The following is an 11,571-nucleotide window of genomic DNA, read 5'->3' on the forward strand; positions in this document are numbered from 1 at the left end:
CCAGCCAGGGCACGTTCTGCATCTGCTGCTGCCGTGGCCGGAGCTGGGGCCGCTTTCTGGCTCTTTTGCCAGAGATGGATCCTGGCCAGTGCTGCTCAGTCCCTCAGCCCCATCATGCTCTGTCTGCCCAGAGCACGTTTGGGTGCTGCAAAGTGCCCTGGCTCTGCCAGATGCTCCCGGCTCCGGCCCTGTCCCATCTGCCAGAAGTCCTGGGAGACCCTGTGGTTCCTCCAGGGGGTGGGACAGGTACCAGTGCAGGCAGGAGGGCCCTGCCAGCACAGCACAGCCGTGCAGCCCTGGTGGGGCCAGCTCTGTGCTCTGTCTCCAGCACTGGTGCAGCAGCACATGGAGAGTTTGCACCCTCGGCAGCAGCTCTGCTCCAGGTCCCCCTGCGCCCCTTCCCCGCAGTCCTATCTCTCTTCCTCAGGCATCTTTGGACCCCTAGGGCCAAGCCCCCAACAAGTTCACTCATGCCCCTCCCCAGTTTGGCTGTGGTGGGCCTGGCCTCGGCCCAGCAGGAGGTTCTGGGCAGCTCTGGTGCCATCGAGGCACGGGGCTGATCCCCCTCTACAGCAGCAGGCACGACCCAGCAGCATATGGCTCAGCAAGGCCGACATATGTTCAAAGCACTACAAGATGGCATATTGCAATTGTAGCACTGTTCTTCATTTTTATTTTTAGTTCAGTTATACAAATAAGATGTTTTTCTCACTGTTCAGTGTTATCAACATTTGAACCTATTTTTGTACATTATTATCCTCTCTGATTTCTAATCCTATGCAGCTTTGCAAGGACTAATAGGGAATGTATAGAGCCCGTGCGAGTTAAACCCTTAATAAAGAGCAATTTGCAAGTACAATTCTCTCATTATTTTTTTTATCGATACTTCTGCATATTCAGTGAAATCTAAAGATTAGAGTTTTATGAATAATTCAGTGTTTAGGCTGATGTCTGATTCATGTACTTCAAATCTGGGAGGTGGTTTTGGAGGGAAGAGGAGGAAGGATTTAGCATTATTTGCTGTCCATGAGGCTGTGCTCCACAGGAGTGTGGTGATGCCTGGCACTGTGGCTCTCCCACTCATGGAGGACCAGCCCCGGCACAAGGCCTGGCCCCAAGCCCGCAGGCTGTCCTCACACTGTTACACCTGGCTGCTGCTGCTGGTGCTAGGGGCAAGCAAGGGTTTAGGACCCTCCTGCCAGCTCAGCCAGGTGCCAGAGGCATCACAGAGCTACCGGAGAGGTGATGGATAGAGCCAGGATGAGGAAATGCATCCAAATGTTCCGTGGTGTCAGCCCCAGCAGCTCTCCTGTGCCCCCACTGTCTCCTTCCTGGGGAATTCAGAAATGGACTGGAAATGAAGCAATAAACAGGCTGGTGCTGGTCTGGGGAGGAGGAGGGCAATGGGTCTGTCTCCCAGCTCCTTGCTCCAGAGCTGGCTCCTACTGGCACCTCAGCCAGGATCTGGCCCCTGGGGTCAAGAGGTGAGCACAGACCTTCTTGACAAAGGTCTCCATGGGCAGTGCTTTTCAGGTCCACTGCTGTGGTCTGCTGAGATGGCCATGAGCCAGCCCTGCCATCATGTAATCCCACTTTAAACTTCCTCTTGTTTCCAAGAGACAATGCACACAAAATCCATGTGAGTCCTGCATAAAGCTGGTGGTCCCCGCAGTGGGGACATTTGCACTGTTTGTACACCAAAGAGCCAGTGGTGTTTCACTCAGGTTGTTCTCACAAGCACAGGTGCCTGCATGGAGGGGTCATGGGAGTGACAGGGCTGCCCATGTCCAGGGCTGGGACTGCTTTCCCCTGAACGTGGGATTCAGTGAGTGGGGAAAATTGTTGTCCTGCTTGTGACACCTGGGGATACTGGGGGACAATTGTTCCTCCTGCCTCTGCTGCCAGCCAAGCAGCTCTTCATTTTCCTCCTCTCACTTGTGGAATCTTCCCCCCCACCCCATTATCAGAGTCCCATTTCCTAGTGAGGCCGTACCTGGTAAGGGAGACAGCACATCCCACCTTCACACGGCTCTGGGCTGCTTCCCTGTGCACCCCACAGCAAGTGTTGTCAGCAAGCTGCAATCCCAGCACCCCAACACCCAGCTAGCAGCACATAGACACCTTTCATCTGCCTGTTCAGTATAATCATCCTGCAAAACCCCCATCTCTCATCCTTCTCCAAACCCTCGGCTTAGGTGTGCCCCTTCCCCCTCCAGCCCCTCACAAAGCTTTGCCAAAGGGCCTTCAACTCCCAGACCCAGCTTCCACCAGGGCTTCTACCACAGCAATCAGCAGCTGCCAAGCAGCACCTGCAGCCAGGCTGCTCTTCAGATAAATTGGATGGAGGTGAGCTGGGTGTGGTGGGAGGATTTGTGGTGCTGTGGGTTGAGGTGCCTGTGACTGCCTGGGTTTGTGCACTGCCATGGAGCCTCAGCTGGGTAAGGGGTCTGCAAGTGCTGTGGGGTCCCTCAGAGCTGGAGCTTGGGCTCAGGCTCTGGGCTATGATGGCTGGGGTCCCTGGGGGGCTGCAGGGATGAGCAGGGTTTGTGGCTGCTTGGCTTCTGGGGGTTTTGAGGCTGCTGGGGGTGTGGGTGTCTCAGGTCTGGGCTCCAGTCTCAAATGGCCCCTCTTCCAGCAGCCAAAGCTGCTGGCATAGCCCAGCGCTGTCAGGCCCAGCACCCTCCAACCCTGCAGATGATCAAGGAGGCGCTGCGGGCCCATGATGAGAAGAAGGGTGCCTCTGTTGTTGCCATCAAGCGTTTCATCCTGGCCAAGTACCCCACTGTGGATCCCATCCGCCTCAAGTACATGCTGAAGCAGGCGCTGAGTAAGGGGCTGAGCTGTGGGGACCTGGTGCGGCCCCACAACTCTTCTGCTGTGGGGGCCACTGGCACCTTCAAGGTGAGCAGGGGCTGCTGGGGCCCCAGGGCTGGGACTGAGGTGCTGCCTGGTCCTGTTGACAGCTCTCTCTCACCTCCAGTTAGCACTGAAGAAATCACGGCACAAGCAGCAGCCGGGCCAGGCAGATCCTGACAGAGGACAGACCCCAAAGCCAGGACAGGAAGGGACCACCAAGGCTCCCCAGGCCCCCGTGGCAGGAGCACGACAGCGAGGTAAAGAGCTGCTGGTGCTGTGAACAAGCTCACGATGCCTGGCCCTTCCTGGACTCATCTTCTGCCCGTCCTCACAGGTGCCACCAAGCAGCAGCCAACAGCCACCAAGCAGCAGCCAAAGGTGAAGCCCGTGAAGGTGAGTTGGGGCCAGCAGTGGGGTTGAGTGGCACATGGCATAGCAACACCCTGAGCTGCTCTCTTCTCTTCCCTGCAGGCCCAGCCACGAGCAGCAGAGAAGCCCAGGAGTGACAGAGCGAAGCATCCCCAGTCTGCTGGCCGGTCCCGGGCTCGTGGCCCAGGGCCTTCAGGGCCCCCCAGCCAACGGCAGGGCCCCCGGAAAGGACACTCGGGACCCAGCACAGCTCGGGCTGCTGAGAATGCAGGAGGGACTGATAGCGACAGTTCTGCAAGTGCTGGGGCAAAGGGGCCCCAAAAGGCCCCCAAGGGAAAGAGCAAGGGGAAGGTGCCCAAGGGGGCACAGCAGGATGCCCCCAAGGCACAGGGAGGTCAAGATCAAGCAAAGAAGCCCCGGGCGACTCCAGGAGCTGGGCAAGGGAAGGCCAGGCTGAAGAAGGCAGTCCCCGTGGCAGCAGACAGAAAGGCCCCATAGGGAGCTTATTACTGCTTCAGCTGGCCTCAGGCCCTTGGGGTCTGGACTGCTTTCAGTCCCTAGGACAAGTTTTAACTCTGTGTTCACCTTATCCTAATAAAGCTTCTTCACTTGCCTCATGGAATGGCATGACTGTTGTGGTCCCTGTGCTTCCCTCTCTCTGCCAAAATCTGCAGGGCATGGTGGTGAGCTGATGCTGCAGGTGGCTGCCTTGCTACCTGCCCTCATGGAGAGGTGTTCTCTCTGTCCACGTGTCCCAGCTGTGGTGCCAAGGGGCCGCTGGTTTTAGGGGCTGTGTGTGTGCAGGCTGACTGTGCCAGGTGATGGGCAGGGACCCCAAGACCCATGGGACACAGCACAGTGGCATCGCCATCAGGAACAGAGAAGCTCAGGCATGGTCAGTGCTGTTGTGGAACCATGGTGCCCACATCACTGTGTGAGGTGTCCAGCCCTCTGTTGTCCTGGCTGCCCTTGTGCTAATGCCTGCCTGAGCTGGGATTACAGGAGCACCAGGGTGGCAGGTCTGAGTTCATGCCATGGGCAGATGTCTGCCAGCAGAGGTGAAGCAGCCTGTGCTTTAACTATAGTAAGAGGAAGATAGAGGTGTCTTAGGGCTCAAAAACCAAGTTTGGGGTGTTACTGTAGCCTCCAGCACAGCTCGTGCTCTTATTACTGGTCTATGGCACAGTTCCCACCTACAAATTTGTGAGCTCCTGTGTATCACACTTCCATTTAATAGCTTCAATTGCCTGAATTTCTCTTGCTAAGCCCTGAGCAGGGCCCTTCTGAAGGTCATGCTGATCGTGTAATGGGTTAAAGTCTTCCTGGGTGGGAGAAAGTAAGTGGAAGTAAAATTCTTTCTAAAGAGGATTTTGTTAATCTGCAGCTGGCCTTGCCACTGCCCTCCAAGGCTCCTGGCCTTGCTCTGGGGCTTAAGCAAGAGCTGAGCAAACTAGCTTCTCTTAAACTTCAGCCTTGACTATGTTGATCCATCTTTAAAGGAACTGGAACTCGTGTGCCCCCAGGGACAGGATAGGGAATGTGGTAGCAGGGACTGAGCAGAGTTCATTGGGTTCTCAGATGGGGGTGGCCTCACAGCAGCACTCAGCCATGTGGCAATGTCCCCAACAGCAGCAGGCAGGGGCTGTGTCCTCCCTCTCACCAGCCACCAGGTGTGAAATGCAAAGCTCTCTTGCTTTGAGAAAGGCCAAATAACTTAATGTCTGGATTTAGCTTTGCAAAGAATCAACTTTCTAGTGGAAGAAGAAAATCCCTCTGGTGTCTGGAAAGCACTGCTTTTACTGGGGGAGGGGAAAGATTTAGCTTTGCCATGGTTGTTAAGGGCCCTGGTGTCGGGGTGCAGGGAGGCACCTGATGGAAGTGAGGGTGCCTGGCTGCAGCTGCTTCTGTGGGGCTACTGATCTTCATGTGCCAGCTGTCCCCTCCTGTGCCTGGCCCGGGAAGGAAGGCTGGCACTGGCTGTGGGAGTGGTGTGTGGAGAGCCCCAAGGAGTTCAAAACTGCTCTCTCTGGGCTGCTGATCCCAAACATGACTTGGCTTGCATGTGCAAAACTTGTCTGTGCAGGTGTCTTCCCCGTGTGCTTGGCAGGAACTCACTCCATAGGTTCAGCACCTTATTTTATTACAAAGATAGGCTTTGCCAGGAGTCTGCCACTTCCACTACACAGCAGGTAAGGGCACTACATCCACAACACATCTTACAAAGGGCTCGGAGGTTCAAGGCAACACTACAAACCCTCTGCTAAAGGTTGTTCCTTTAAATGGTTGTAGCAACTACTTTTTCTCTTTTTTTTTTTTTTCCTTTTTTTTTTTTTGTCTTTGGAAAAGAAATTAAATAATAAGACAATAGCCCCAATACATGGCCCAGCCACGGCACCTGGAGGCAAGCTCTACTTTCTCTTGGCTCACCTGTATCCTTTCCCTGTAACAAACAACATGGGGCTATAGCTCCATGGCCCTTTCCCTGCCTCCAGCCAAGCTCAACATTCTCTGCTACCTTGGTCCTTCTCACCCTGGCCTTTCCTGTGCTGGGCCTGCCTACATCTCTGGCTATTCACAGTTTCTGAAAGACAAAAACATCAAGAAATTTTTGTGAAATCACTTTCAAAATAAAATGTAGCCCAGCTACATTCTTAGAGTTTCTATTCTGAAGCCACATCCTCAGCAAAGACATTGAGACCTCCACAGTGTAAGTACTTTTTCTGTAGTTCTCTTTAAAAAAACCTCTGTTCTTCCCCTTTCCCTCCCTCCCTCCCCACCTTTAAACATACTGGATAAAGTCTACTGTTTGTTTTAAAATAGATATCTATGTACACATACACAACTCTGATGTTCTGGTTTCTGACAAATGTGGCATTGATGGAACGGAGAGCACCTGTCCATGGCAGTGAATCACCCAGGAGTTTTGGTGGACAAATTCATCCAATGCCAGACTGCATCCTAGCCAGCTGGATGACTAAGAAAGGCTTCCCTTACAGCCTCCTGCAGTGAGGTAGTAACTGTTTCTTCCCTGTGTGGCAGCCCCTGCCGTGGTGGGGCAGCAGCCTTTGCCCAAGCAGAGACGCTGGCTTTGAGCCCTGTGGGGACTCGTGTGACACTGGACACCAGAGCGGTCACAGCTGCCCAGGCTGCAGGAGGGAGAACAGGCCACCAGGCTGGGCTGGCAGGGTGCCACGGGGGTGTCTAGTGTCGGGCAAGCTCCATTTCTCTGCCACTGGGACCCTCTCAGTGACCCCAGCCTGAGCTGGGACACTCTCACCTTAGTTTGCAGCTCTGGGTGCTGGGGATGCTCTGCTGGCCTGTGTCACTGCTGGGTTGGGTCCAGTCCCTCTGCCTTTAAGGGCTGAAAACAGGCCGGCTATAGAGCCAAGCCCCAATTTCTTGGCTGCTCTCAGGTACCAGCCACAGGGCTGGGCCCAAAGCAAGCAGAATAAGCCACTTTAGGAGACACCTCTACAAGGCTGGCCTGTGTTTGGTGATGGTCACAAGGAGAGGCAATGTGATCTGGTGTTTGCCCTGTGTGTGGCTCGGGGCTGCCAGCGGGCGCTGGCCCTGTGGGCATGAGCGGTGTTCTGGGGCTGAGGTGGTGCAGTGCCATGGACACGTGTGGAGCCAGCGTGGGGACAGGAGCTGGGGGCACAGTCCTGCCCCCACCCCACCCACCACAGCCGGTCTGGGACCGTGCCTGGGACCAGCTGCCTGCTGGAGCGTTCACTCCCCACTGCTCCAGCTGACCTCGAGGCACGAGAGCCCAGGAAAGGCAGAACAGCCCTCCTCATGTTGACACGGACTGTGCTCCCTGCAGCTCCCAAACAGCTTTCTCCATCAGGGATAAAGTGCTTTCACCATGCCTTAGCTGCTTGGGAAGCAACTGCTTTGTCTCAGCCTCAAGTTCCCTGTGTTACCCAAGTCTCAGATGGAGGAGTGGTTATGTTTACACATACAGTACGAAAATTAAAAGGCACAAATATACACAGAATGCAGCAGATAGTGAACAGCTGATAAGAGTCCCCAGTGTTGGAAAAACATGGATGTTGGAGGGATGGAGTGGGAGCTCAGGCTGTGATGGTCTTTGCTGTCTGTGGTCATTACTCCCTGAGGTGACCCTTCTGCTTTGTGTCTGTTGTTCCAGCCTCTGCAGCCCCGTCCCGAGGAACCACACACAGGGATGCACGGAGTGCTGACTGCTTGGGTGCTGACCAAGGGGAAACTGGTGAACTGAGCTGGCCACAAGGGTCATGCCTCCACTTCTTGCTGGCAACAGCAAATAAATTATGGGTGCCACAGTGCAGACCAGAGAGTTTTAGCTGCTCAGAAAGGTGTCTTGTGGCTTCTTGTGAAGTGAGGCAAACCTTTAGCCATGGCCAGGCTCACCCCCTCCACAAGGCTGGTTTGAGTATGACCAAGGTATGCCTGCAGCTGATGGCAGGTTCCCTTGTGGTACTGTGCTGCAAGAAAGGTCACTTCCAGGGCTGCAGCCGGCCTAGGCTTCACTGCAGGACTCATAGATGTTGTCCTCCATGAGTGCAATCACTTGCTCAAATTTGTGCTGGAGCTGGGTGCGCTTTGTCGTGGGGTTTGCATCCAGGGCGGCCACGATCTGTGGGAGACACAGGCAGGGTGCTGAGGCAGTGTGGAGTGCCCACCTGCCAGCTCAGCTCCCCCCAGCAGTCCTGTGGAGCCCAAATCCCAGCCAGAGCCCCAAAAGGGAGAGCCCACCCTGCCCCACAGCCCCCATGCTCATGCCCCTAGCACCCCTGCTCTCCTAGTCAGGAGACTACTCTCCCTGGTCAGGGCCAGGAGTGGAGTGGTATACAACAAAAATGCACTGCTGTAACAGAGCTGAGGGCACAGCACCGGCCCACAGGTTGCAGGGGGGTGGGAGCCAGCCAGAGCTACAGCCTCAATGGGGCAGGAACAGCAGGTGCAAGTTATTTTGGGGGTGGACCTTATCTGCATGTTTTGCTCTCCTGAAAGGGTCTACACATCTGGTAGCTCTTCTTCAGCCCACTCAAATGCCATTAGGATCAGCTGGGAATGACCACACCAAGAAGTTGCCAGACAAGGGGCAGAGAGCAGGTGCATCTGCATATGCATCTATTACATATGTAGTGCAATTATGCACACTCCTGTGTGGTAATCCCTGCTCTGTGGGACTAGATGCAGGTGTCTGCCTGTGGGGTTACTGCAGCAATGGTTCCTCCCTTCCCAGGCAGGCCAGAGCCCGTGTGCTCTGGGTACAACCCACTCACCTGGGAGCGGTATCTCTTGGCGTATTTGTATATCTCAGCCATGGCGACATTGGTGTTGAACTCATTTCGGTGTTTCTTTATAAAGACAGAAAAGAGAGGGGAAAACATTAGCAGGATGGAGCATGTGAGTTCCAGCCCAGCCAGCAGGCACTGACTACAGTAAAAGCAGATTGTGCCTGACTTTACTGTCACATTGGTATAGCTGGATTTTTAAGGAAGGTGTGTTTTCTTGCATCAGGATGGGTCTTGGTCTTTTCAAAGCCAGCTGTAAAATACCCATGCTGGGCAGCACTGCATACCCCTGTGCCCAAAGCCATTTCACATGAGGGGGCAGCACATCAGCTGCGCTGTGGAATATCAACAGAAAAATCCTGCTTGGTGCCCAAAGCTAAAACGCCCTGGGGAGAAGTTTGATTTTGAGGAACCTGCGGTGCATCACTGGCAGGAGTCTGATCTGGAATGTGTCTGCCAGCTCTTGTGGCTGGAACTAGGGCTGGCTGCCAGTGGCTGCCTGGGACTCAGGGCTGTCCCTGGCAGTTGTGCCTGGGAGCCAGCTGGCTGGGTGGCTGAAGGACTGCAGAAATCCGTGTCCAAACTTCCTGGCTTTTTGGCACTGGATTTTGCTCTCAACTCCCAGTGGTGCCAGAGCTAGTTAGGCTCAAGCAAACTCATGGGTGTTTACTGCAGCTCTGGCAGTAATTGAAGATGTTTGGAATTAGGTCAGATGAAGTTTGTGTATGGAAGTTTCAGGCAAAATATCCTTTCTTGTGTGCTCCTTCCAGCATCTAAGCAGTAGCCGATTGCAGCCCGTGTGCATTCACTGCTGTTGCCAGGCTCCAGCAGGACACCGAGCCTGCAGACTCAACCCCATCCTCTCCACCCATGTACCCGTGACTCCTCGGCAAGGTGGGCGTTCATCTCCTGCTCACTCAGGGGTGGCATGTCATGGATTTGCTTGTAGTATCTCTGCACTATCTTCCGGTACTCAGGGATCTCCTTGGCATACAGCAATTTGTTGGTCGGGGAGTCCTAGAGCAAGGGTGAGACACCAAAATCAGGCTCTGGGCTGTTCCTGGCTGAAAACGTTATTCTGCTTGCCTGACCAAAGCACTGACATCAGGCAGGGACCCCAGCTACAGCTGGGTGCAGGAACAGCTTCGCTTTTTGTCCCAGCTGTCACCAAAGCGAGTGCAGTGCTGGACAGCACTGAGGCACTGAACAGCTCATGGCAGAAGGGCTGAGACACATCAAGGATCTGTGGATGGGCACCATGTAGAGACATAGCAGCATACTACTGCCTTTGCATGAGCTGAACATCCACCAGCTCAGGGCCTGAGAAGGGGGTGATGGCTGTGTGCTTTAATTTGCAGCAAGCACAGGCTAAAAGCACACCCAGAGTCAGGTGGGGTGGCTTGCTGCCAGGGGATGCTCTGCAGGTGAGGTAGCACACCTGTGCCAGATCAAACACTCGGGCTCTGTGGTGCTGTGTGTGGAAACTGGCAACAAGGGAAGGGCTTCTGCATGTATTTGCTGGGGCTTCTTGAGCAGCTACATTGATTTAAGCTAAAGAACAAAGCTATCTTACAAGTTGAACTTCATCAGTTGGTTTTGGATTTGTCATGTAGCTTTGATTTATTTTGCATTGGCTAATCCAGCCTGCCTGGCCTAAATTGAGTGCACATAAAGTAATTAACAGAGAAGACTGAATTCTCTTGATTAATGTCATCTTGGACACAACAGCCTTAACCTCCCAGCCACACAACTGGGTTGTACCGGTGGAGGCACAACCCTGCTGCCCTCCTTGCAAACATAGCATGAATAATTTTAACCTCAAGGCAACTCTGTCCTCCTGATATCATTGCCCCAGGAATGAACTTGGCTGACTTCCCCAAGGGGAAGGGCCCCAGGCCTGGGGACACCAAAGGGAGTGAGATCACCACGGCCTGCCACCCCAGTGTGGGTGTGCAGGACTGCTGCCCAGTGCTCTGACAGGTGGAGAGGGGAGGGGACCTGCTGCTGGGAGGGAGTGGTGAGTTCTGCCCACAGGCAGCATACTTGGCTCTGTCGTGCAGGAATAGGGGAGCCCGGGGTGACTCCAATCTGCTGCTGCAATCTGTAGCTTGGCTGATGCTGCAGGGGAAACAGGAAACGGGCACCAGATCCCACAGCAGTTTATTTTCAAACCCAGTGACGAGGCATTATGAGAATATGGTCCACTTACAGAGAGTCTGCTCATAGCATTATGTTTTTTCCTTGGAAACACAAAGGAAAGCCATGCTGCCTCTTTGCTAAGTTATCTTTTAATTTGTGTCTGATTTGTCTCTATTATGAAGAGATGGGTGCCAGTTTATTAACTGCTTGTGCACTGGAGATGTAAGGACTGAGTCTGCTCTCACATTTTGAAGTATCAAGAGCAACGTACTGAAACCAAGGGAAGAATCCAGTCTGGAAAATGCTCAGTGATATACTCCGTGTACATGCAAGCTGATTTTTATGCTGAGGATTTATTCTTCCCACATTACTCAACAATTCATTCACTTATACTATTGTATTCCAGAAAAGTGTTTCCATCTGCTGTCTGACTCCAGCTGACCCCTCTTCCCTTCATCTGCCACTTGACAAGGACAAATTGTAGGTGTTTCATAACACATGCCAAAAAAAAAGACCAAAACCCAAACAAACATAAAATCAAGCGCTCATTAGATCTTCCTCCAGCATTAACCTCTCCCAACCAAGGCTTCCTGGAGCTCTGGAGCTGGGGGTGTAGTGCCCACCCCTTCACTGCAGGGTGTCCCCCAAGTCACACACTGTCCCCACCAGCCTCTGGGGTGGGGGGGGCAGTGGGGGCGATTTACAGCATTTCTTAACAAAACTTATTTATGTCAGGAAGTTTCAAACGTCAGCACGGTGCTCGGCCAAGGCAGTGGGAGAAAAGCGACTGTGCAGACGGGATGTTTTCCTGCCAGGCAGCCCTGCGGGAGCGTGTGGGGCCTGAGGGCGGGCGCTGGGCCCGCGCCTTTGCTCGGAGCAGCCTCAGCTCCCCCACCGGTGTGCGGAGCCCGGCGGCCACAGCCCC

The 11,571-nt window shown here is 54.1% G+C and overlaps 2 protein-coding genes across 4 annotated transcripts in view; one reads left to right on the plus strand and one right to left on the minus strand.

The window, feature by feature from the left end:
• The first annotated feature begins 2,256 nt into the window (after positions 1-2,256).
• LOC107210249 (histone H1oo) lies at positions 2,257-3,856 on the plus strand. Of its 2 annotated transcripts, none has more exons than XM_033517573.1 (5): positions 2,257-2,438; positions 2,636-2,901; positions 2,981-3,113; positions 3,191-3,249; positions 3,328-3,856. In XM_033517573.1, the coding sequence occupies exons 1-5, from the start codon at positions 2,423-2,425 to the stop codon at positions 3,721-3,723; spliced, it is 870 nt and encodes a 289-aa protein (XP_033373464.1). In that variant the 5' UTR covers positions 2,257-2,422; the 3' UTR covers positions 3,724-3,856. The 2 variants fall into 2 exon arrangements, with proteins under 2 accessions (XP_033373464.1, XP_033373465.1); XM_033517574.1 differs by having other exon boundaries at positions 2,993-3,113.
• A 1,492-nt stretch (positions 3,857-5,348) lies between these two features.
• The window catches only part of PLXND1 (plexin D1), a 65,733-nt gene continuing 59,510 nt past the window's right edge, over positions 5,349-11,571 (minus strand). For both annotated transcript variants that reach the window (XM_015640784.1, XM_015640783.1), the window contains exons 34-36: positions 9,384-9,524; positions 8,496-8,570; positions 5,349-7,843 (exon numbers count right to left, since the gene is read on the minus strand). In XM_015640784.1, the coding sequence (XP_015496270.1) occupies positions 7,727-7,843; positions 8,496-8,570; positions 9,384-9,524 (333 nt within the window). In that variant the 3' untranslated portion in view covers positions 5,349-7,726. The remainder of the gene's footprint in view (positions 7,844-8,495; positions 8,571-9,383; positions 9,525-11,571) is intronic.

The sequence above is a fragment of the Parus major genome, chromosome 12, assembly GCF_001522545.3.
Source record: "Parus major isolate Abel chromosome 12, Parus_major1.1, whole genome shotgun sequence".
NCBI classification, from domain to species: domain Eukaryota; kingdom Metazoa; phylum Chordata; class Aves; order Passeriformes; family Paridae; genus Parus; species Parus major.